This window comes from Pseudophryne corroboree, chromosome 6 (assembly GCF_028390025.1).
Source record: "Pseudophryne corroboree isolate aPseCor3 chromosome 6, aPseCor3.hap2, whole genome shotgun sequence".
Taxonomy (NCBI): domain Eukaryota; kingdom Metazoa; phylum Chordata; class Amphibia; order Anura; family Myobatrachidae; genus Pseudophryne; species Pseudophryne corroboree.
This window is the reverse complement of record NC_086449.1, coordinates 795,976,038-796,003,544: the sequence shown is the minus strand read 5'-3', so window position 1 is coordinate 796,003,544 and position 27,507 is coordinate 795,976,038. Positions and strand designations below refer to the sequence as shown.

Sequence of the window (27,507 nt, the reverse complement as noted above, 5' to 3'; positions counted from 1 at the left end):
ACATCGCTGAATCAGGCCGACATTTCACATATCGTGCATCGCAATGCGACTCAAGGGTTCACCGACGCTGCTATATTCTAATAGTCTTTTTATACACTAGAAGACATTAGAAAAATATAAAAAAATATGAATTAATATTAATCATGTTAGAAACTGTATGGAAGCCTCAATAAAAAGCTTTAAAAAAAACTGGACCCCCCCCCCCCCCCCCCAAAAAAAAAAAAAAAAAAACCCAACAACCCCACCCCTGTCATTTATATGCACTTTTCTGAGTTCCCATAAGAAGATATGCCACAGCCTATAGCATATGATAGCACTTGGCAGTACGGATGGTGGAATGGTTAGCATTACTACCTCACAGCACTGGGGTCATGGGTTCGATTCCCACCATGCCCAGTGCCGTAACTACGTGTGGGCCAACAGTGCGTTGCCCACAGCGCATCTGCGCTGTAGGCGCATCCGCTGACCCACACACGTCGCACAGGGCTGCGCCGCAAAAGAGAAACCGGCGTGCAGCCGACAAGCTGCAGCGCCCGGCAACCTTGTCAGCGTGTAATATAGACTGGCCGCCCGGCGCTGTAGCTTGTTGTCTCCACGCTGTGGTCTCCCTGGCACTGTTGAAGGACGGCGTAGGAGCTCCCCCCCCCCCCCCCCCGACGCTGTTATCCGGCGGCATCTAAGAGCAGAGAGGTGACTTCCTCCGTGCTGTGGGCTCCCAGGGGCGGCTCCCCCGGTGGCATGGCACCATTTTGTATAGGGGGGGGGGGGGCGCTGATGCTGTGTCTTGCACACAGCGCTAAAATGTCTAGTTACGGCACTGACCATTGCCCTAACTGTGTGGAGTTTGTATATTCTCCCCGTACTTGTGTGGGTTTCCTCCAGGTACTCCGGTTTCCTCCCACAATCCAAAAATATACTGGTAGGTTAACTGGCTCACAACAAAAATGAACCCTAGTGTGTACATGTGATATGGAATATAGTGGGTCATTCTGACCCGATCGCACGCTGCATTTGTTCGCAGCAATACGATCGGGTCAGAACTGCACATGCGCCGGCGCCTAGCGATCGCCTCTGCCTGAGGCGATAAGCCGACGTTTAAGGGGGGTGGGCCGCGGTGACTGCGTGACGTCTCACGCAGCCGCTGCGACCCGGGCAGCGAAGAGGTTCTCCCGGCCAGACGCAGGAGCTGTGCTGGCCGGGAGGTACTCCTGAAATGCAAAAGCATCGACGGCACTGACATGGGGGGCGGACTAGCCCTGTGCTGGGCGTCGATCAACTCGGAATGACAGCTACGATCAACTTGGACCCCCATACACTGTAAGCTCCACTGGGGCAGGGACTGATATGGATGGGCAAATATTCTCTGTACAGCGCTGCGGGATATGTGTGCGCTATATAAATAAGTGGTAATAAATAAACAAATTATATATATATATATATATATATATATATATGTCCATGCATGGAAACCTTATGTGTCGGCCAAGCATGAGCCATATCTTCTAAGTTGATCTCTTGCTTTAAAATAAGTGATATAGGGGCCCATTTATCAAGGAGTGATTAAACTAATTGTGAATGATAAAACTCGTTGCGTATGATAAATCGTACTTGCCTACCCTCCTGAACACATGACAGTTAGGAGCTGATTGTCTGGAGCAACATTAATCATACGCAACGAGTTTTATCATTCACATCAAGTTTTATCACTTGTTGATAAATGGGCCCTATAGTCGGTGACAATGTTATAGCTGACATTTGAGGCTCCAGGATTAGGGCTCTGAGACACTTTACTACCATGGAAATCTGCCTGTAAGAAGGGGGTAACCCTATTTTAAACAAAAAGAGTTATAGGAAACGATTGCTACTATGCGCATTCTTTTGGTGTCTGAATTATAGGAGAATCACACCTCTCACGTGTCCTGATTTAGGGGACTGTCACACCATCCTGACTGTAGGGACTATTGGGGCAGATGTATTAACCTGGAGAAGGGATAAAGAAGTGATGAGCGCAAGGTGATAACGCACCAGACAATCATTACAAATTTAAAAAAATGACAGGAGCTGATTGGATGGTGTGTTATCACCATGCACTTATCACTTCTTTATCCCTTCTCCAGACTTAATATATCTGCCCCCATGAGGTGTGCCTGCTGTAAAGTGGGGTATATTCATAGGAGGGAGGGGAAATGAGAGTGGCCTGGTGCTTAGGAGCACTAGACATGCCCCCTAGGTTGGCACATCCCTGCATAACATGGACACGTATTTAGAGTGATGGAACCATGCCACCATTGTGATGGGACCATTCCCCCTTTCAGAGCCACGCCACTGTCTCCGGAATAACAATTTTCCACTGGAAAGGAGTATAATAAAATGAGCATTCTTTCATATATACAGTGGTTGTATACTGTATATACTGTAGGAGGATATGTATCAAACAATGGAGAAAGTAGAGAGAGATAAAGTACCAACCAATCAGCTCCTGTCATTTTTCAAGCACAGCCTGTAAAATGACAGGAGCTGATAGGCTGACACTTTATCTCTCACCACTTTATCTCTGTCCAAGGCTTGATACATATATCCCCCATAAATCCCTAACCACTTTCCTATAGCTCTTGAATACCCTATACCCCCAGTTACTTCTTTCTGGGGGAGATGCACCAAGCCTTGGAGAGAGATAAAGTGGAGAGAGATAAAGTACCAGTCAGTTCCTCGCTACCATGTTACAGGCTGTGTTTGAAAAATGACAGCTAGGAGCTGATTGTCTGGTACTTTATCTCTCTCCACTTTATCACATTCCAAGGATTAGTACATCTGCCCCTCTGTCACATGATAACCATGCCCGAGTTATCTACCTCTGACTGTTACTTACTTAATCAGTGGTGATTATTTATTATCAACAGTTTCTTATATAGCGCAGCAAATTCCGTTGCGCTTTACAATTGGACACAATGATACAACAAAACTGGGTAATAAACAAACAGTCAGAGGTAGGAGGGCCCTGCTCGTACGCTTACAATCTATAGGGAAATAGGCATTGATACACAAGGGTTATACCAAGTAGTATACCAATATTGATACACAAGGAAAGGCATTATCTATTGCATATTTGTTCACCGGATTGCAAAGGTTCTAGGTGGGTTGCATGATATCACATCACAGCAATGATGAACCCTGGTCAGAAAGAAGGGAAAGTGAAGAAAGAGAAAATATGTGGAGGATATGTGCGGACTGTACAGTGGGGATACAATCGGACAGGAAAAGCTTATGAAGGTTGAGTGAGCGGTTCTGGAATTTGATAAGCTAGCCCGAAGAGGTGAGTTTTCAGGGAACGTTTGGAGACACGTGGAGAGTCTTATTGTGCGTGGTAGGGTACTCCACAGAGTGGGTGCAGACCGAAGGAAGTCCTGCAATCGTGCATGGGTGCAAGTAATGAGTGTGGATGAGAGCCGTAGATCTTGTGAAGATCGGAGAAGTTGGGTTGGGAGATATTTTGAGATGAGCGAAGTGATGTACATTGGTGTAGTATGGTTAATGGCCTTATGTGTGAGTAAAAGTGTTTTATATTAAATACGGTAGAATACAGGTAACCAATGGAGGGATATTTGTAGATTTGTGGTTGTGTGAGCCTGTTCATTTGCTTTGTCCAGAAAAAGTTATGAGACTAATCCAAAGGCAGCATTAGTTATATGGTTGCCCAGTTCCATCTGGCCAAGTTGGGTGGCTGGACAGGCTCTGTAGGCTCTTTCCAACCTGTGAGGATCAGCACATACAGGATCTAACAATTTCCACAAGTAGTATTTTGGAAATAAAACCTTGATGTTTCAGATGGCAGAGGCAGAGAAGGAGGAGAAGGTGGCGGCAGCGGAGGAGGAGGAGTGGGGGGGGGGTGGGTGGAGGAGAAGGTGACAGCAGCAGCAGAGAAGGAGGAGGATGGAGGGCAGAGAGGAGGTGGAGACAGAGAAAGAGAAGAAGGTGGCGACAGCGGAGGAGGAGGAGGGGGGGGGGGCGGAGGAGAAGGTAGTAGCAGCAGAGAAGGAGGAGGGTGGAGACAGAGAAAGAGAAGAAGGTGGTGATAGTGGAGGAGGAGGGGGGCGGAGGAGAAGGTAGCTGCAGCAGAGAAGGAGGAGGATGGAGGGTGGAGAGGAGGTGGAGACAGAGAAGGAGGGGGGGGAGAGTAGGTAGAGGCTGAGAAGGAGGAGGAGGGGGAAGGAGGGGGAGGCAGAGAAGGAGAAGGTGGTGGCAGCAGAGGAGGAGGAGTGGGGGGGGGCAGAGGAGAAGAAGGTGGCAGCAGCAGAGAAGGAGGAGGATGGAGAGGAGGTGGAGACAGAGAAGGAGGAGAAGGTGGCGATAGCGGAGGAGGAGGAGGGGGGGGCGGAGGAGAAGGTAGCAGCAGCAGAGTAGGAGGAGGATGGAGAGCGGAGAGGAGGTGGAGACAGAGAAGGAGGAGAAGGTGGCGATAGCGGAGGAGGGGGGGCGGAGAAGGTAGCAGCACCAGAGAAGGAGGAGGATGGAGGGCAGAGAGGAGGTGGAGAACAGAGAAGGAGGAGGGGGGGAGAGTAGGTAGAGGCTGAGAAGGAGTAGGAGGGGGGAGGAGGTGGAGGCAGAGAAGGAGGGGGAGGAGAGTAGGTGGAGGCTGAGAAAGGAGGAGAAGGGGGAAAGGAGGAGCAGGCAGAGAAGGAGGATTAAGAGTAGGAATATCACTAGGGGCTAAAGTTTGGAGGTTAACCAAGTAAACATATGGTATATTCCGCAATTGAATAAATAACTAATTATAAAGTCATTGTTAGCCTTTTACAGTTCATCTCTGATGATACCTGAAAAGTATGTGGAGAAATGCGTTGAGTCTTTTTGCTTAATACTCATATTATCAATTGATCACTTTGCTGAGAAGATACTTTTTCGGAATCACTTATATACACTACTTTTTGCTGTGTGCCAAGTGCTTAACTGTCTTTACTAAGGAACTTGAGGCGTTACCAGTCTAAAACGCTCCTTGGAACGCTTGGTTCCTTAAGAAAGGATGCCGCTGATCCCTGGTGAATTGAGAGTCTGCATTCCTATGACTATTGGTTCAGCTCACAGAACGGCACCTTCCACTGTGTGTATGTGACTTGTGCATTTTTAAAAGCCATAATGTATTAGCCAAGAAGGATTTTAAATGTTAATCCACTTGTGCAAGAGAGCAAACAATGCAAGGAATGACAAATATTAAAGCACTTGAAACACCTTGCAAGGGATGGGTTCTATGACTTCACATGTTCCTTTCTGATATTAAATAATATCCCTGGGACGGGAGATTAGAAATGTTGGAAACTGTTCTGCTGAACATTCCCTTCATTTGTTTCAGGCCCTACCAGACACTTACACACAGCAATATGAATTGGCAATCGCAATCCCAACTGCATTCATAGGGCCAAATTCCGGTAGGATTCAGCAGCATCTGTGTCGGCGTCTTTTGCCTGTCTGCTGGACAACTTGCAGGGTCCACCTAGGAATCAGGCCCACTGAGTGGCAGTTATGTTGATGAAGATGCTTGGTTAATGAGAAAGATCAGAGGAGAATGGCCCGACTGGTCCAAGCTGACAGGAAGGTAACACTATCTCATAGAGTCATGGAGTAGTGCTATATTAGCACATCGAACCTTGAAGTGGATGGGCTACAGCAGAGGTTCTTAAACTCGGTCCTCGGGAGCCCACACAGTGCATGTTTAGCAGGTAACCCAGCAGGTGCACAGGTGTATTAATTACTCACTGACACATTTTAAAAGGTCCACAGGTGGAGCTAATTATTTCACTTGCGATTCTGTGAGGAGACCTGCAAAACATGCACTGTGTGGGCCCCTGAGGACCGAGTTTTAGAACCTCTGGGCTACAGCATCGGGAAACCTCACTGGAGACCTCAGGAGACCTCCACCCTGCCAGCTAAAAACAGGAAACTGAGGTTACAATGGGCACAGGCTCACCAGCTCTGGATAGTTGAAGACTGGTAGGGTTAGAGTCTGGTGTAAAGAACATGATTCCATGGATCCACCCAGACTTCTATCAGCGGATCAGGCTACTGGGGTGTCTTGGTGTGAGGAATGGTTTATTTGAACACGTCACTTCCCTCAATAGCAAACGAGCATACAGTAGATTAAATGCCACAGGTACCTGAGTATTGAGGCTGACCACGTGCAGCCCAATATGTCCACAGTCTAGCCATTAGCTAATGGCTGCTTCCAGCAGGATAATGCATTATGGGGCATATGTATTAAGCCTTGGAGAGAGATAAACTGGAGAGAGATAAAGTACCAACCAACAAGCTCCTACTGACATTTTTCAAACACAGCCTGTAACATGGCAGTTAGGAGCTGATTGGCTGGTACTTTATCTCTCCCCACATTATCTCTCCAAGGCTTAGTAAATCTCTCCCTTAGTTCCATAGTGCACGTCATCTCAGTCTGGTCTCACAAACATGACAGTGCACTCAGAGTACTCCAATGGCCCGGACCACCACAGAGCCCAGTACAATAGAACACCATGGGGATATGGTGGAGATGGGAGATTTGCAGCATGAATGTACAACTGTGTGATGCCATCATGTCACCATGGAGTCTCTAAGGAACGTTCCCAGCACCAACCCATGCCACAAAGAATATAGGCTGTTCTGGGTGCAAAGGTTATTGCTCCAAATTTACATTTATACTGTATTGATGATTATATAAGGGAGAGTTCTGACCAGTGGGACATAAACATGAGCACTGAAGCAGTGTCACCATCTAAAGGCCGTCAGAAGTACTGCAGGCACAAAATTCTGCAGTCATGACATTTGATGAGGATGTACATCAGATATTACAGCATCTAAAATCCACAGAGCCTGTACCACACATAAGGCCTGATTCTGCCACCGTCTCATCTTCTCCCCTATAATGCCCAGTGTGCTGGAATTGAATCCCATGATAAGTTTTATACTGTATATAGGGAAATTGCACAGCACTACTTTATTTCAACTGCATACCGTAGAACTGTGTAGATAATGTATAGAGATGCGCCATACTTCTTTTAAAAGTGCAATTTGCTTTGAAGAGAATAGAAAACTGTTAGCACCTTCAGAGGGAGCCCTAGGGTGGGACGTGAGCCAATCACATGACGCTCACATCCAATCCGCTGACTCAGACTTGTGACAATCAGGATAAATACTGTTTTGCGGCTGGTTGTTCGCAGCACCCATGGGTGATTATCGTTCCAAAACCAGTCATATTGGATGACTGGATCTGACCTGCTGCATGACATGCCTCCATAACGATGAGCCGATATCATGCACATTTTCTAGTGTGTATGAATTTCCCATCATCTGTCCGACATAGTTCATTTAAAAACATAACTATCAAAATTGTGTATTTAGGCAGCGGGCAGGGAGCCACACACTGAGAGTTATATAGTGGGAGGAGCTGGGTCCCCCAGCAGCACAGAGTATATCAGGAGATGAGTGATGTGTCAGTAAGGACAGGGCTGCATGTGACAGGGGCAGTGACATGATGTGAGGAGGGGAATGGAGGCAGCAGGAAGCCACAGACTGAGAGTTAAATAGTGGGAGGAGCAAGGTCCCCAGCAGCACAGAGTGTATCAGGAGATGAGTGATGCGTCAGTGAGGAGAGGGCTGCATGTGACGAGGGCAGTGACATGATGTGAGAAGGGGAATGGAGGCAGCAGGAAGCCACAGACTGAGAGTAATATAGTGGGAGGAGCAGGGTCCCAAAGCAGCACAGAGTGTATCAGGAGATGAGTGATGTGTAAGTGAGGACAGGGCTGCATGTGACAGGGGCAGTGACAGGATGTGAGGAGGGGAATGGAGGCAGCAGGAAGCCACAGACTGAGAGTAATATAGTGGGAGGAGCAGGGTCCCAAAGCAGCACAGAGTGTATCAGGAGATGAGTGATGTGTCAGTGAGGACAGGGCTGCATGTGACAGGGGCAATGACATGATGTGAGGAGGGGAATGAATGCAGCAGGAAGCCACAGACTGAGAGTTATATAGTGGGAGGAGCAGGGACCCCAGCAGCACAGAGTATATCAGGAGATGAGAGATGTGTCAGTGAGGACAGGGCTGCATGTGACAGGGGCAGTGACATGATGTAAGGAGGGGAATGGAGGCAGCAGGAAGCCACACACTGAGAGTTATATAGTGGGAGGAGCAGGGACCCCAGCAGCACAGAGTATATCAGGAGATGAGAGATGTGTCAGTGAGGACAGGGCTGCATGTGACAGGGGCAGTGACATGATGTAAGGAGGGGAATGGAGGCAGCAGGAAGCCACAGACTGAGAGTTATATAGTGGGAGGAGCAGGGTACCACAGCAGCACAGAGTATATCAGGAGATGAGTGATGTGTTAGTGAGGACAGGGCTGCATGTGACAGGGGCAGTGACATGATGTGAGGTGGGGAATGGAGTCAGCAGGAAGCCACAGACTGAGAGTTGTATAGTGGGAGGAGCAGGTTCCCCAGCAGCACAGAGTATATCAGGAGATGAGTGATGTGTCAGTGAGGACAGGGCTGCATGTGACGAGGGCAGTGACAGGATGTGAGGAGGGGAATGGAGGCAGCAGGAAGCCACAGACTGAGAGTTATATAGTGGGAGGAGCAGGGTCCCAAAGCAGCACAGAGTGTATCAGGAGATGAGTGATGTGTCAGTGAGGACAGGGCTGCATGTGACAGGGGCAGTGACATGATGCGAGGAGGGGAATGGAGGCAGCAGGAAGCCACAGACTGAGAGTTATAGTGGGAGGAGCAAGGTCCCCAGCAGCACAGAGTGTATCAGGAGATGAGTGATGTGTCAGTGAGGACAGGGCTGCATGTGACAGGGGCAGTGACATGATGCGAGGAGGGGAATGGAGGCAGCAGGAAGCCACAGACTGAGAGTTATATAGTGGGAGGAGCAGGGTCCCACAGCAGCACAGAGTATATCAGGAGATGAGGGATGTGTCAGTGAGGACAGGGCTGCATGTGACAGGGGCAGTGACATGATGTGAGGAGGGGAATGGAGGCAGCAGGAAGCCACAGACTGAGAGTTATATAGTGGGAGGAGCAGGGTCCCACAGCAGCACAGAGTATATCAGGAGATGAGTGATGTGTCAGTGAGGACAGGGCTGCATGTGACAGGGGCAGTGACAGGATGTGAGGAGGGGAATGGAGGCATATATGAGAAAAACAATGGTAGGATAATGAAACAAGAGGCAGTCTGCCACCTCTGTAATTCTGCTACCTTAGAACCCGGCCAATGTTACAGTTCAATATATCCAAGTCTGCTGCTACGCTGTGGGACATAGGGGCTAATTCAGACCTGATCGCTGCTGTGCGTGTTTGTACAGCAGCGATTAGGTCTGAAGTGCGCATTCGCCATTGCATGCAAGACAGCCGACGGCTGTCTTAGCCCTGCGATCGCCTCTGCCTGATTGACAGGCAGTGGCGGTCGCTGGGCGGGCGGGCGGCGATTGGTCGCTGTTTAGGGGGCGTGGTCCAGGAAACAGGCGTGCCTGGACCATTGGGGGGGGGCAGGCCACGGCGGCTGCGTGATGTCGCATGCAGCCGCTGCGACCTGGGCAGCGACGAGTAGCTCCCTGCCAGCGCACCGGAGCTGCGCTGTCTGCGAGCTACTCCTACAATACAAAAGCATTGCCGCTGTGCGATACTTTTGTACTTGTACGACGGGGCAGGGCCTGATATGCGGGGCGGACTAGCCCTGTGCTGGGCGTCCCCCCCCCCGCATGTCAGGGAAGCTGATCGTAGATATGCTAAATTTAGCACATCGACGGTCAGGTCTGAATCACCCCCCTAATACCCTGTTCTGCTACACAATAACATGTAGCATATAATCTCTGACTCGGATACAGTATATAACCTGCTCTGCTATACATTGTCCACTGACACCATAGTCTCTTATACACAGAACTCTTATGTTATCCAATGAATTGCTCTGATAAAACAAATCTGCTAATCCTGTTTTCCCAATGGCCTCACATGTCACTGCTCACATACCTAAATAACAAATCATCCTGTTGAAATTATCTGTAGATAATAATATAAAATAAAATAATCTTGGTGCGATTTACCAAAGCAGGGTTCCATTTATCAAAAAGAAATAAAAATAATATAATATTAAAAAGAATTCTTCTAAGAAAGTCCACCAGGCAACTTACCTAATTCTGTCAAGTGATCAGTTTGAGGTTATCATTGTGAAATTCAAATCTTTTCATAATATAATGGATTTGAAATTGGAAAAAATATAAGCGTCAATATAATATGAAAATAGCATCACATGGTCCTCTTTCCTGCTTGAGATGCGTGTGTGTGTGTGTGTGTGTGTGTGTGTGTGTGTGTGTGTGTGTGTGTGTGTGTGTGTGTGTGTGTGTGTGTGTGTGTGTGTGTGTGTGTGTGTGTGTGTGTGTGTGTGTGTGTGTGTGTGTGTGTGTGTGTGTGTGTTCCAGCATAACTCTGGAATGCCTGGAGCAATTTACACCAAACTTGGTACACATATGATTTACAATCTGGACAATAATACTGTGGGGGTAGGACACCCTTAGCACCCCTAGGGGTGGGGGTGGGAAGGGGGTGACATGTAAAATTCCATAGTGTTCTGGGTCGCGGAGATGAATAGTGACACTCCAGATGCTGTTTAAGTCCAAGTTCATTAGCATGGGAGGTGAAAAATAAAATGTCCAAAATGGCCGACAGTAGTTTCAAATCCATAGTTTTTGGGGTCGCTAAGCTGATCGCATTTTTAAAATTGATATGTTCCTTAGACTGTCCTTTAACATATAGGCTATGTATCTTCACGCTAATTCTTTTAGGGGTTGGGTAGTGAACTTAAACTTGAAGATGGGCGCAATTAAAATAGTCCTGTTGCGTTAAGAATTCCACGCGGGCTAGGCCACGGGCGAAAAGCTAGTTTATTATATATACCTGAAGCCCATAAAATATGGGCATCTCCATACACTATATAATTGACCTATTGGAGTGGGCGGGGGATTCTATTATCCGAGAACTCATAATAAGCAATCCCAGAGCCACTACTCTTATACAGTGCTAAAAATTAATTTCACTTCAGCCAATGAGATGAGCACCGACTATGAACTAATTAGCTGGCTCTTATTATATTGTTCGTGAGCATCAGTACGGCCCAGGATACACTGGTAAAGTCTATGTTATGAGTTGGCTTTGATTTCCTTGACATGTCAACATCAAAGTTTTGGTAAAGAGGACAAAAGAAAAAACACATGCTCTGATATACAATATCCCCTGATACGTTGCTATGATACACAGTAGTCTCTAATATATTAGATATACAAGAGACCCTAATAAATTGCTATGATACACTGCAGTCTATACATTAATATACATTACTCTGATAAACAATATCCCCTAATACATTGCTACACAATAATCTCTAATACTGTATATTGCTGGGATAAGATGTACAGTAGCATCTATTACATTGCTCTTATATAATACCTCTATTGCATTGTTCTGACATAATGTAATACACTGCAGACTCTAATACTTTTCTCTGATATACATCAGTCTCTACTACACTGCCCTGATATACATAAGCCTCTAATACACTGCCCTGATATACATCAACCTCTAATACACTGCCCTGGTAAACATCAGCCTCTAATACACTGCTATGATATACATCAGCCTCTAATACACTGCCCTGGTATACATCAACCTCTAATACACTGCCCTGGTAAACATCAGCCTCTAATACACTGCTCTGATATACATCAGCCTCTAATACACTGCCCTGATATACATCAGCCTCTAATACGCTGCCCTGATATACATCAGTCTCTAATACACTGCTCTGATATACAGCGACCTCTAATACACTGCTCTGATATACATCAGCCTCTAATACACTGCCCTGATATACATCAGCCTCTAATACACTGCCCTGATACACATCAGTCTCTAATATACTGCTCTGATATACATCAGCCTCTAATACACTGCCCTGATATACATCAGCCTCTTATACACTGCCCTGATATACATCAGCCTCTAATACACTGCCCTGATATACATCAGCCTCTAATACACTGCCCTGATATACATCAGTCTCTAATACACTGCTCTGATATACATCAGCCTCTAATACACTGCTCTGATATACAGCAGCCTCTAACACACTGTTGATATACAGCAGCCTCTAATACACTTCTGTAATATAAATCAGCCTCTAATACATTTCTCTGATATACAGCAGCCTCTAATGCATTGCACTGATATACAGTAGCCTCTAATACATACTTCTGATATACAGCAGCCTCTAATACATTGCACTGATGATATACATCAGCCTCTAATACATACCTCTGATATACAGCAGCCTCTAATACATACCTCTGATATACAGCAGCCTCTAATACATACCTCTTATATACAGCAGCCTCTCATGCATTGCACTGATATACAGCAGCCTCTAATACACTGCTCTGATATACATCAGTCTCTTATATACAGTAGCCTCTAATGCAATACTCTGATTTACAGTGGCCTCTAGTACATTGCTCTGATACTCAACAGCCTCTAATAAATTGCTTACCAGGAATAATTCCTTGTATATGTATTTATACTTTGTCAATAAATCTGATTCTGATATACAACAGCCTCTAATACATACCTCTGATATACAGCAGCCTCTAATACATTGCTCTGATATACAGCAGCCTCTAATACAGTGCTCTGATATACAGCAGCCTCTAATACATTGTACTGATATACATCAGCCTCTAATACAGTGCTCTGATATACAGCAGCCTCTAATAAAGTGCTCTGATATACAGCGGACTCTAATACATTGCTCTGATATACATCAGCCTCTAATACCTACCTCTGATATACAGCAGCCTCTAATACATTGCTCTGATATACAGCAGCCTCTAATACCTACCTCTGATATACATCAGCCTCTAATACAGTGCTCTGATATACAGAAGCCTCTAATACAGTGCTCTGATATACAGCAGCCTCTAATACATACCTCTGATACACAGCGGCCTCTAATACATTGCTCTGATATACATCAGCCTCTAATACCTACCTCTGATATACAGCAGCCTCTAATACATACCTTTGATATACAGCGGCCTCTAATACATTGCTCTGATATACATCAGCCTCTAATACCTACCTCTGATATACAGCAGTCTCTAATACATTGCTCTGATATACAGCAGCCTCTAATACAGTGCTCTGATATACAGCAGCCTCTAATACATACCTCTGATATACAGCAGCCTCTAATACATACCTCTGATATACAGCAGCCTCTAATACATAGCTCTGATATACAGTAGCCTTTAATACATACCTCTGATATACAGCAGCCTCTAATACATTGCTCTGATATACAGCAGCCTCTAATACATCGCTCTGATATACAGGAGCCCCTAATACACTGCCCTGATATACAGTGGCCTCTAATACATTGTTCTGATATACAGCAGCCTCTAATACATTGTTCTGATATACAGTGGCCTCTAATACATACCTCTGATCTACAGCAGCCTCTAATACATTGCACTGATATGCAGTAGCCTCTAATATATTGCACTGACATAAGGAAGCCTCTAATATACATGTACTGATGCAATGTAGTCTCTAATAAATTCCTCTGATATAAGGTAGCCTCTATTGCATTTCTCTTGTATAAAGCAGTCACAAACGCTTTCCTCATATAAAAAGACTCTAATACATTGCTTTAGGTACCCTTAATCACATTTTTCTTATATACCGTAGCCTCTAATACTTTACTCTCATAATCATAAGCAGTATCATCTAATCCATTCATATTTTACCAACCAGACCCTTATTCGGTAACCCTTGATATCACACTGATTTAAGGCTCCCTGCAATGCAATTACATTATCTGCTATATAAATATCCTGTAATACATTGGTTTTTACACTAATGCCCCTAATATATTACTCTTATGTGCTACTGCCTCTAATACTAAGCATTACTACATTGCTGACATAAAGTAGCCTGTAGTCCACTGCTCTGATATACAGCTAACTTCTATATACACCATGTAGCAATATGAGGTTATTGTGTATAAATCAGTGACAACTGCACTTCCAATAGACAATGTGTACTGTTTACAGTATACATGGGATCAGCATGAAGAGTTATTATAACCAAACAAGAAATACAAGTAGGTTATTACATAATGAATCGTTATCTCATATTATATTAAGTCTCCATACTAAATGACAGAGATAGGCTCGTGCCATTCTGTTGTCAGTGTACAAAAGCTAGATTTATAAAATGTATATCCTGAATTATTGTCAAAGCTCAACTGAGTAATAAAAAACCCATATATACAAACAAACAAAAACTATTTAGTAACTCCCAGAATATAAGAAATGCCCAATATCCTTATAAAGTTTATTTAGAGGGAATAGAAAAAGAAAAAAAAAAACAGTTATGCTGCTTTCACACTGCTGGTGTTACTGGATAAGAAGCGTTGTTTCTCATTCAATCCTGTTAAGTAGTTGAAACACACACATGTGTATATATATATATATATATATATATATATATATTTTCCCAGAACAGTCCACACTCTGGCCTTATCCACAAATGCTGGGGTGACTTCCACAGAATGATAAATCGTCATGATCCATCATTACCAATGTAAATCCAGTAAATAGGAGCACTCACCAGTCTTCATGATATTCTTATCTTTATTAGCAGCAAGATATCAAACAGGGGGTGTAACCGACGTTTCGGTCCCAAATGGAACCTTTGTCAAAGGTTCCATTTGGGACCGAAACGTCGATTACACCCCCTGTTTGATATCTTGCTGCTAATAAAGACAAGAATATCATGAAGACTGGTGAGTGCTCCTATTTACTGGATTTATATATATATATATATATATATATATATATTTTATACAATGTAAGAACAAATATAAAATTGAAAGTAAAACATAACATTCTCTACTGCAATACTCCAAAAATAATAATATATTGTTTCTTTATTTAAAAAAAGATAATATAAAGATAAATAAAAAAATAGCAACAATACACAATAAAATAAATGTGCAGCTGTTCAAATACTACTACTACTACTACTACTACTATATATATATGTATATATTTTTTTTTTTGACTTGCGACAGATTTGAAGACACAATATTCTCACATACACTTAGCTGCAAGTATTATTAGAATTACTATTATATATTGATTGATTGATTGTCTGGCCATCAGTTTATTGTTGAAGCTGCTGTGACCTTAATAACTTATTACATTACAGAATATGTGTATACAAGCGCTATAGAAACAAAATGAGTATCATTTCTGAGATCAGATGACAAGAAATGAACAGTATAACAATAGGGCTGATCGTCCTACAGTGCATTTATATAAAGCCTTTAATCTTGCACCTTCGCTGGCAACCATTTAATGCAGTAAAGGTGCCCTAAGGCAATATTGCACTGAGGGGTTAAGGGAGTTCACATGCAGTTTTTAGAAGATGCCTCCTATCCCCGTACAGGCAGATGACATGGTTTAGAACACCTTAGACTGCAGCCATTGTCTCCGGACTATAAAATCACAGTTCTGGTACAGGGTCTGGAAGGGACAGTAACCTGAGCCTGTTATCCGATAGGTGGCAGCAGAGAGCGTCCAGGTGACAGGCAGTGCAGATTATCACTACCTGTCTGTCTCCTGTCTCCAATGACCACCTGACACAGATGAGATATAACAACAGCTCAGCTCCAATTTTAATCATAGAAATAGCCACAAGGCAGATTTCTCTCGTTCTTCAGCTTTTTTTTTTTTTTTTTTACTCTTTCCCTGTAGTGTTTGCAACAAAACAGGTAAGGACTCAGCCAGGACTCAGGAATGTGGAAAATCAACTCAGCCTCCTGGAACCAGGCATATTAATAAGGGCACCCAGGGAAGGAACTTGGCAGGTAGGATATAGGTGCAAATAAAAATATAATGATTGCAATAATCGCGATCATGTATCCTGGAGCAAACACTGAGAGTGGTACAATCATATCATACAATGTGGCTTCAGCAGATCTGGATGTGCCAGACAACCAGGTAAGGACAGTCCTTTGCAGGACACTCTGCCCAAGGAGGAAGACGCTGTCAGATCGCTGTCATCACCTCCTGAGGTGCAGATTCCCCAACACTGTGCGATCTCCGGCAGTACACACAGCTAACCACAACTTGCACCCTCTCTATTGCAGCACAGTGAGTCCATCTATTGGGAGATTTAAAGATTTAAAGGTCCCACTTGTCGTCAGCAGCAGCAGCAGCAGCAGCAGCGAGGGGTTGTACAGGACCCAGCACTATTCCACGTGGTGCAAATAAGCCCTTTCCTAAAACAAGCACAAACTTTTTTCCTTTGTAATTCATCCTATAGATACAGGAACCCACTGACAGTATAAACTCATTTTCTGTATGATCTCAGCCATTTAACCCATGTACTATATATATATATATATATATATATATATGTGTGTGTGTGTGTGTGTGTCATTTATTGCATATCCCAGTCATTGATTACATATAGAGGTACTCACCCTAATTTCATATAGATGATCCCAAAGCAGAGAAACACATAGAAAATCCACCTCCGGGAGTGCCTGTGCATGGTCTACTCAAAAGGCTGATCCATAAAAAGTTATGAAAAATTGAGAGCAGAGCTCAGAGTATATCCCAGCAATTGCATGTTGCAGTTAACCCAGGAGAAGTCGGTTTGCTTGTAACAACAGAGTGCTGAGGCATGGTGCCCTGCCCGGGTCCGCAGAGAGGGGGCCTGCTGTGCAGAGTGCAGTGGGGAATGAGGACTGGGCTCTTAACCCCAGAATAAGTGAGAGGCAGAGACTCTGTGTTTAATCATCACATCCAGTCTGAAGACCAATGTGCCCCTACATGTCCTGACTACTGCAGGTAATAAGCTGCCTGTGTGAGAGCAGGTAGGAGGAGGGTCTCTCAGCCTGAGACACTGTCACTCTCCCTCTCCTCTCTGCTGCCTGTCTCTTGCTGGGTGCCTCTCACTCTTCCTCTCAGCAGCAGCCTCTGCATTAGTTTCACCTGCTGTCTCTTCCACCTGACTGTCTGCCATGCTCATTTTACACTGTACAAACACACCTTACATTGTGTGCTTATATCCCTGCTGCCACAATAGGCTGTCTCACTGGCAGGCTGTCACCGCAGCACACAACCTGTCTCTTCTACTTTCCATTGCACAGGGGATGTCTCTCCCTCCTGTGACACTCTGCCAGTGATGTGATTGCAGAGATCTGTAACAATGATGTGCTTTGTTATGGCTGTCTCATTATTGCATGTCTCTTCTCCAGTACAGTATGTCTGTCTCATCCCTTACTGTCTGCTCATCACACAGCTGTCTCTGCTCTGTTCACTACACCTTACCTAATATTGCACTGAAGTGCCCCCCTTAAAGAGATACTGATAAGCCTCTCTCTCTCTGACACTCTATACTGTACGTCTGTCTCTCTCCCACTAATTGTGTAAGTCTGCTTGTCTTTCTATTACTGTGCAAGGATTACCTGTGGATCTCCAACTTTAGTGGAACTACAAGTCCCAGCTGGCCATGGCAGATAGTTGGAGAGCCACAGGTTGTCTCTTTTTCACTTATCACCTTCTAAGTCAGTCTGTCTGTCACTCTCATTATCTCACACTAGCACTTTACATGGGAATCCTGCCTGTCTCTTGTATCAGTCTGTCCACAGTATGTAGCCTCTGTAATGCATGATACTTTATATACAAGAAGTCATTACACTGCCTCAGTAACCCTTCCACTGCCAAGAGTCATTTGCAGGCTAGTAAGGTGTTGGAGACAGCGATAGTACACATATATATATATATATATATATATATATATATATATATATATACTGCTCAAAAAAATAAAGGGAACACTAAAATAACACATCCTAGATCTGAATGAATGAAATATTCTTATTAAATACTTTGTTCTTTACATAGTTGAATGTGCTGACAACAAAATCACACAAAAATGATCAATGGAAATCAAATTTATTAACCCATGGAGGTCTGGATTTGGAGTCACCCTCAAAATTAAAGTGGAAAAACACACTACAGGCTGATCCAACTTTGATGTAATGTCCTTAAAACAAGTCAAAATGAGGCTCAGTAGTGTGTGTGGCCTCCACGTGCCTGTATGACCTCCCTACAACCCACACAAGTGGCTCAGGTAGTGCAGCTCATCCAGGATGGCACATCAATGCGAGCTGTGGCAAGAAGGTTTGCTGTTTCTGTCAGCTTAGTGTCCAGAGCATGGAGGCGCTACCAGGAGACAGGCCAGTACATCAGGAGACGTGGAGGAGGCCGTAGGAGGGCAACAACCCAGCAGCAGGACCGCTACCTCCACCTTTGTGCAAGGAGGAACAGGAGGAGCACTGCCAGAGCCCTGCAAAATTACCATTGATAATTTTTGTGTGATTTTGTTGTCAGCACATTCAACTATGTAAAGTACAAAGTATTTAATAAGAATATTTCATTCATTCAGATCTAGGATGTGTTATTTTAGTGTTCCCTTTATTTTTTTGAGCAGTGTATATATATATATATATATATATATATATATTCATGCACTCTACAGTGGTCAATAAAAACTAAACCTCAGCTGCTGTGGAACCTCCAAATAACCAGATCCATGTCCCTGAGTTGTTTGTTTCCAGGTCTGTTTGATGGCACTGGAAACAAATACTCTTCACAATCAGACATCTCATTAATGTAACTGGACTGAATGAAGATTTTAGCATCTGACTGGGTTAAAGCAATTTTTATATTTGGATTTGTTTAAAATTATTTAAATAAGTGAAATTCTGTTTTATACTGGTTCATCGCTTCTGACAGGAGGGGAACGTGACTGACAGCCGAGCTTCCCAAGATGTTCTGCAGCAGCGGAGGTCTTATGTGACTGACAGATTATTGTGGGGGGAAACCAATTTGTGGGGACAATTGACATCAAGTGATTTGGGCTACAATCTCAGTGTAGTGAGTAAATCAGTGAAATGGGATTCCCCCCCCCCAAACGTATAATTTGTTCCCATGATTTGCATTGCAGAGAATTAGAGGAGTCGTTGATTAATGGTCTCCATAAGGCTATGTCAGTGGCTAGTTTTCAGCCGGACGTGGTCCTATATGGTCATGCGCAGTACGTGTGCCAAGTCCATATCTGTAAGTTCTGCCCCTGTGCACCAACAATAATAAATGAAAGGAATGGTTATCATTAACGCATTACGCGCTGAGGTGTAATTATGACATCCCAACCGGTGATATAAATGCCCCTTATTGGACTGAGTCTAAATTCAAGTGGTCTAAGGAACTCTGATGTTACAACCATGTAACCATTTAACAACCATGTAAGTTTAGAACATGGGTCTCCACCAAACATGCACCCTCGTAGGCTCACTTCACTCACCACACTTCGAACAGGTTACTATTCCTAATAGATGTCCACGTGGATAGTAACTTTGCCCTTCCCCCTACCATTGCGGACCATATGGTTGTGACATCAGAGGTCCTTAGTCCAGGCATCTAGTAAGGGCCATCCCACCAGATGTCACCCAATTCCCCAGTGAAATGGGTGGTGCGGGGGCTTGATGAGTCATCAGAGCTCTGCCCCCCCAGCCGTATACCCCTCCCATGTATAATGCAACAATAGGTGGTGCTGCACTAATGTGTCTAGCTGCATCCTACCAGGCACATACTATCCTTAATCTCTCAGAGGACTCCCCTTTAAATCCCCGGCTTAGGCCCCTTAGATTTTTCGATGGTTATTATAAGAGGTGATATGGCAGCGATCCTGAGCTGTTTCGTCAATACTGGTCCGAAGTGGTAACAGATAACTTACCACTTTGCCGACTGACATTCACACGGTTAAAATCTCCACATCCTCTATTTTAAATGAACTTTACCATCGATCTTAAAATAACCATAAAAATTGATGCAAATTACTAATTGTGAAACACTACTAATACCTTTCGCCAATACAGTACATTCTTAAATGTTCCATAAGCAAGGAGATATAGATAAGTAAATGTTTGCTCATGGAGATGGTATTTTTCCTATCAAACTGATTTAGCTGCAATCTCCAAGTCACACTTTCCTGTGCAGGGGCCACATCCTGCGAGTCAGACAATATTGTACAGTATCCTCCACGGTAAATAAGTGCCATTCTTGGCTGGTGTTGCCTATAGATGGTGAAATGCGTATCACAGGTGGTGACTATAGATGGCGAAATGTATATCACAGGTGGTAAGTGACTATAGATGGTGAAATGCATATCACAGGTGGTGACTATAGATGGCGAAATGCATATCACAGGTGGTAAGTGACAATAGATGGTGAAATGCATATCACAGGTGGTAAGTGACAATAGATGGTGAAATGCATATCACAGGTGGTGACTATAGATGGCGAAATGCATATCACAGGTGGTGAGTGACTATAAATGGCGGAATGCATATCTGAGGGAAAATCCCAATATGATCCTATGAATATGTAATGGATAATTCCAGATCTAAAATGTGCTTATATCTGTTCATCTATTATCTAGCTGTTCTACCCGTTCTTCGGCCAGGAGTTTCTGATTTTCATGGTTGTAAATATAAATGAGTGTTAAAAATTTGGTAAATCTATAGAGATGTAAATTTGAGACGTCTTAATGTTAATAAATATTAATCTATGGTTTTTGGCGTTACTCGATGAGCAACCGTAGTAGATATGGTAAAAAGTGACAGGACTATTTTTGTAGTTTATTAAATTCTACACACTGGAGGTGCAATCCAAATTTTTGATTGTCCGTTTGGGCGTTATTGTTCACGCAACGCAAGCCATGCACAGATAGTGACGTCATTAAGTCAACCCCCTTTTCATCCCCTTAGGGGAGGTTCATTAAAATTCTAATTACGTAGTTTTCCTATTTTCCACTGGCAGAATACCTATGTTACATTTCATTTTCATAACATTTCAGGGAAAAAGAGAATTAGTGATCAGTCAATCAGTCAGTGAGTGAGGGCTTTCGCATTTATATATATATATATATATATATAAAAGCATCAGAGATACACATAAATCTCTGAATCAGGCCCAATGATCCTTTGTTGTCTTCTAGGCCCTATGTAACATACTTGCCTACATTAAAACTCTCCTGGAGAGGAGACGCAGCTTGCGACTGTGGGAGGTGGGGCCGAGCTGCATATCACTAGGTCCTGCCCCCAAAATGCAGCGAATCGCAAGTCTGCGGGTAAGGGGCAGACCTAAACTACGTCAATTTGCCACTTTTAGCCCCGCTCCCTCCATCCGGCTCCGGGATTCCCCTTAATCTCCTTATCCTGCCCACTTTACTAGAAGCAGGTGGGCTGTGGGAAGTGCGGCCAGTCTTCTTTGGGTGCGGGGGACTACTGAAAAAATTGCGGGTCTCCCGCAAGTAGGCAAGTATGCTATATTGTGATCCAAACTGTTTTTCTTTCTCTTAATTCTTTATCTTTGGTCAGAAAGTTAATAGTAGCAGACAACAGCATAAATGAATGTTAAATACAATATCACAAATAAATAAAACAGCAAAGACAAACACAAGAAGACATAACATAAACACCAAAGAGGTACAAGATTATGGTAGTGTGGGACCAGATTTTTTTTTGTCATCAGGTTAAAAGGAGTGGGAAGAGAAGGTTGGGAATTGGGAAAGTAGAAGGGTGTGGGGAAGGGAATAATAGTATAGAGTTAGAAGGACAAGGGAAGGAGAGTACTAGTCATGACTTCAATATATTAGAATGCACATGCCTTTCTCCAGCTTTTACTAAATGCACTCATTTAAAAAATGTTGTATTCCTTCTGTGCATTTTAGCCATGTCTATGTATCATAAGCTGAGTTGTTTTGCTTTATTTTCCCATGATATAATGCACAGGTGCTCTATTGATACAATTGCATGTAATACACAGTTGTGTTATATCCCAGGGCAGGAAAAAGTACCCTTGGTTTGATGATATAAATACATTACTGAAGAGAACAGAAGATAAAGTTGTGTAAAACTGCAAAATCAGAAAAAGATGATTTTCAGAGGAGTTACGGACAGTTTAGTATGTTGCATTTTTTTTTTTTTGGTCACTTTTTTACAATTTATTTTACTATGTATTCCACTATACTTCTGGTTATCATCATTTTATTGGTGTAAGAATTATTATTAAATTCATGTTTTACATTCTGGGGTTTAGGTTTCTAGGAGTGCCAAGAGGGGTGAGTTTAACTTTTTCTAAGGGTACGTATTTAACCCCTTTATCCTTACCCTTTCTCAGTATCTGGGGCCGGCCTGAGCTCTGGGGGCCCGGTTTATAACAGGAAACAACATTGGCCCTCATTCCGAGTTGTTCGCTCGCTAGCTGCTTTTAGCAGCTTTGCACATGCTAAGCCGCCGCCTACTGGGAGTGAATCTTAGCTTAGCAAAATTGCGAACGAAAGATTCGCAATATTGCGAAAAGACTTCTCTGTGCAGTTTCTGAGTAGCTCGAGACTTACTCTGCCAGTGCGATCAGTTCAGTGCTTGTCGTTCCTGGTTTGACGTCACAAACACACCCAGCGTTCGCCCAGACACTCCCCCATTTCTTCAGACACTCCCGCGTTTTTCCCAGAAATTGTAGCGTTTTTTCAAACACTCCCATAAAACGGCCTGTTTCCGCCCAGAAACACCCACTTCCTGTCAATCACATTACGATCACCAGAACGAAGAAAAATAAGAATTTACTTACCGATAATTCTATTTCTCATAGTCCGTAGTGGATGCTGGGGACTCCGTAAGGACCATGGGGAATAGCGGCTCCGCAGGAGACTGGGCACATCTAAAGAAAGCTTTAGGACTATCTGGTGTGCACTGGCTCCTCCCCCTATGACCCTCCTCCAAGCCTCAGTTAGGATACTGTGCCCGGACGAGCGTACACAATAAGGAAGGATTTTGAATCCCGGGTAAGACTCATACCAGGCCAGCCACACCAATCACACCGTACAACTTGTGATCTGAACCCAGTTAACAGCATGATAACAGAGGAGCCTCTAGAAAAGATGGCTCACTACAGCAATAACCCAATTTTTTTTTTGGTAACAATAACTATGTACCAGTATTGCAGACAATCCGCACTTGGGATGGGCGCCCAGCATCCACTACGGACTATGAGAAATAGAATTATCGGTAAGTAAATTCTTATTTTCTCTAACGTCCTAAGTGGATGCTGGGGACTCCGTAAGGACCATGGGGATTATACCAAAGCTCCCAAACGGGCGGGAGAGTGCGGATGACTCTGCAGCACCAAATGAGAGAACTCCAGGTCCTCCTCAGCCAGGATATCAATTTTGTAGAATTTTACAAACGTATTTGCTCCTGACCAAGTAGCTGCTCGGCAAAGTTGTAAAGCCGAGACCCCTCGGGCAGCCGCCCAAGATGAGCCCACCTTCCTTGTGGAGTGGGCATTTACAGATTTTTGGCTGTGGCAGGCCTGCCACAGAATGTGCAAGCTGAATTGTACTACAAATCCAACGAGCAATAGTCTGCTTAGAAGCAGGAGCACCCAGCTTGTTGGGTGCATACAGGATAAACAGCGAGTCAGATTTCCTGACTCCAGCCGTCCTGGAAACATATATTTTCAGGGCCCTGACAACGTCTAGCAACCTGGAGTCCTCCAAGTCCCTAGTAGCCGCAGGCACCACAAATAGGTTGGTTCAGGTGAAACGCTGAAACCACCTTAGGGAGAAACTGAGGACGAGTCCTCAATTCCGCCCTGTCCGAATGGAAAATCAGATAAGGGCTTTTTCAGGATAAAGCCGCCAATTCTGACACGCGCCTGGCCCAGGCCAGGGCCAACAGCATGACCACTTTCCATGTGAGATATTTTAACTCCACAGATTTAAGTGGTTCAAACCAATGTGACTTTTGGAACCCAAAACTACAGTGAGATCCCAAAGTGCCACTGGAGGCACAAAAGGAGGCTGTATATGCAGTACCCCTTTTACAACGTCTGAACTTCAGGGACTGAAGCTAGTTCTTTTTGGAAGAAAATTGACAGGGCCGAAATTTGAACCTTAATGGACCCCAATTTCAGGCCCATAGACACTCCTGTTTGCAGGAAATGTAGGAATCGACCCAGTTGAATTTCCTCCGTCGGGCCTTACTGGCCTCGCACCACGCAACATATTTTCGCCAATTGCGGTGATAATGTTTTTGCGGTTACATCCTTCCTGGCTTTGATCAGGATAGGGATGACTTCATCCGGAATGCCTTTTTTCCTTCAGGATCCGGCGTTCAACCGCCATGCCGTCAAACGCAGCCTCGGTAAGTCTTGGAACAGACAGGGTCCTTGCTGGAGCAGGTCCCTTCTTAGAGGTAGAGGCCACGGATCCTCCGTGAGCATCTCTTGAAGTTCCGGTTACCAAGTCCTTCTTGGCCAATCCGGAGCCACGAATATAGTGCTTACTCCTCTCCATCTTATCAATCTCAGTACCTTGGGTATGAGAGGCAGAGGAGGGAACACATACCCTGACTGGTACACCCACGGTGTTACCAGAGCGTCTACAGCTATTGCCTGAGGGTCCCTGGACCTGGCGTAATATCTGTCGAGTTTTTCCCAACGGTTTTTAATCATGTGGAAGACTTCTGGGTGAAGTCCTTACTCTCCCGGGTGGAGGTCGTGCTGAGGAAGTCTGCTTCCCAGTTGTCCACTCCCGGAATGAATACTGCCGACAGTGCTATCACATGATTTTCCGCCCAGCGAAGAATCCTTGCAGCTTCTGCCATTGCCCTCCTGCTTCTTGTGCCACCCTGTCTGTTTACGTGGGTGACTGCCGTGATGTTGTCCGACTGGATCAACACCGGCTGACCTTGAAGCAGAGGTCTTGCTAAGCTTAGAGCATTGTAAATGGCACTTAGCTTCAGGATATTTATGTGAAGTGATGTCTCCAGGCTTGACCATAAGCCCTGGAAATTCCTTCCCTGTGTGACTGCTCCCCAGCCTCGCAGGCTGGCATCCGTGGTCACCAGGACCCAGTCCTGAATGCCGAATCTGCGGCCCTCTAGAAGATGAGCACTCTGCAACCAATACAGGAGGGACACCCTTGTTCTTGGTGACAGGGTTATCCGCTGATGCATCTGAAGATGCGACCCGGACCATTTGTCCAGCAGGTCCCACTGGAAAGTTCTTGCGTGGAATCTGCCGAATGGGATTGCTTCGTAGGAAGCCACCATTTTACCCAGAACCCTTGTGCATTGATGCACTGAGACTTGGCTCGGTTTTAGGAGGTTCCTGACTAGCTCGGATAACTCCCTGGCTTTCTCCTCCGGGAGAAACACCTTTTTCTGGACTGTGTCCAGGATCATCCCTAGGAACAGAAGACAAGTCATCGGAACCAGCTGCGATTTTGAAATATTGAGAATCCAATCGTGCTGCCGCAACACTACCTGAGATAGTGCTACACCGACCTCCAACTGTTCCCTGGATCTTACCCTTATCAGGGAATTGTCCAAGTAAGGGATAACTAAAATTCCCTTCCTTCGAAGGAATATCATCATTTCGGCCATTACCTTGGTAAAGACCCGGGGTGCCGTGGACCATCCATACGGCAGCGTCTGAACTGATAGTGACAGTTCTGTACCATAAACCTGAGGTACCCTTGGTGAGAAGGGTAAATTTTGACATGAAGGTAAGCATCCCTGATGTCCCGAGACATCATGTAGTCCCCTTCTTCCAGGTTCGCAATCACTGCTCTGAGTGACTCAATCTTGAATTTGAACCTCTGTATGTAAGTGTTCAAAGATTTTAGATTTAGAATCGGTCTCACCGAGCCGTCCGGCTTCGGTACCACAACAGTGTGGAATAATACCCCGTTCCCTGTTGCAGGAGGGGTATCTTGATTATCACCTGCTGGGAATACAGCTTGTGAATGGCTTCCAAAACTGTCTCCCTGTCAGAAGGAGACATCGGTTAAGCCGACTTTAGGAAACGGCGAGGGGGAGACGTCTCGAATTCTAATTTGTACCCCTGAGATATCACCTGAAGGATCCAGGGGTCTACTTGCGAGTGAGCCCACTGCGCGCTGAAATTCATTGAGACGGGCCCCCCACCGTGCCTGATTCTGCTTGTAAAGCCCCAGCGTATACTGAGGGCTTGGCAGAGGCGGGAGAGGGTTTTTGTTCCTGGGAACTGGCTGATTTCTGCAGCCTTTTTCCTCTCCCTCTGTCACGGGGCAGAAATGAGGAACCTTTTGCCCGCTTGTCCACGAAAAGACTGCGCCTGATAATACGGCGTCTTCTCATGTTGAGAGGCGACCTGGGGTACAAACGTGGATTTCCCAGCTGTTGCCATGGCCACCAGGTCTGAAAGACCGACCCCAAATAACTCCTCCCCTTAATAAGGCAATACTTCCAAATGCCGTTTGGAATACGCATCACCTGACCACTGACGTGTCCATAACCCTCTACTGGTAGAAATGGACAACGCACTTAGACTTGATGCCAGTCGGCAAATATTCCGCTGTGCATCACGCATATATAGAAATGCATCTTTTAAATGCTCTATAGGCAAAAATATACTGTCCCTATCTAGGGTATCAATATTTTCAGTCAGGGAATCCGACCACGCCGACCCAGCACTGCACATCCAGGCTGAGGCGATTGCTGGTCGCAGTATAACACCAGTATGTGTGTAAATACATTTTAGGATACCCTCCTGCTTTCTATCAGCAGGATCCTTAAGGGCGGCCATCTCAGGAGAGGGTAGAGCCCCTACAAGCGTGTGAGCGTTTTATCCACCCTAGGGGGTGTTTCCCAACGCACCCTAACCTCTGGCGGGAAAGGATATAATGCCAATAACATTTCAGAAATTATCAGTTGTTATCGGTGGAAACCCACGCATCATCACACACCTCATTTAATTTCTCAGATTCAGGAAAACTACAGGTAGTTTTTCCTCACCGAACATAATACCCCTTTTTGGTGGTACTCGTATTATCAGAAATGTGTAAAACATTTTTCATTGCCTCAATCATGTAACGTGTGGCCCTACTGGAAGTCACATTTGTCTCTTCACCGTCGACACTGGAGTCAGTATCTGTGTCGGCGTCTATATCTGCCATCTGAGGTAACGGGCGCTTTAGAGCCCCTGACGGCCTATGAGACGTCTGGACAGGCACAAGCTGAGTAGCCGGCTGTCTCATGTCAACCACTGTCTTTTATACAGAGCTGACACTGTCACGTAATTTCCAACAGTTCATCCACTCAGGTGTTGACCCCCTAGGGGGTGACATCACTATTACAGGCAATCTGCTCCGTCTCCACATCATTTTTCTCCTCATACATGTCGACACAAAAGTACCGACATACAGCACACACACAGGGAATGCTCTGATAGAGGACAGGACCCCACTAGCCCTTTGGGGAGACAGAGGGAGAGTTTGCCAGCACACACCAGAGCG

The 27,507-nt window shown here is 44.8% G+C and overlaps 1 protein-coding gene across 2 annotated transcripts in view; it reads right to left on the bottom strand.

Annotated features, from left to right (window-relative positions):
• WNT7B (Wnt family member 7B) overlaps positions 1-27,507 on the bottom strand; it is a 262,108-nt gene that overhangs the window by 156,833 nt on the left and 77,768 nt on the right. The window contains exon 1 of one of the 2 annotated variants that reach the window (XM_063928883.1): positions 16,580-17,123. The exons of the other annotated variant lie outside the window; for it this stretch is intronic. Within the exon in view, the coding sequence (XP_063784953.1) occupies positions 16,580-16,650 (71 nt within the window). The 5' untranslated portion in view covers positions 16,651-17,123. Of the gene's footprint in view, positions 1-16,579; positions 17,124-27,507 lie in introns of those variants that run through there. 2 annotated transcript variants of the gene reach the window in all.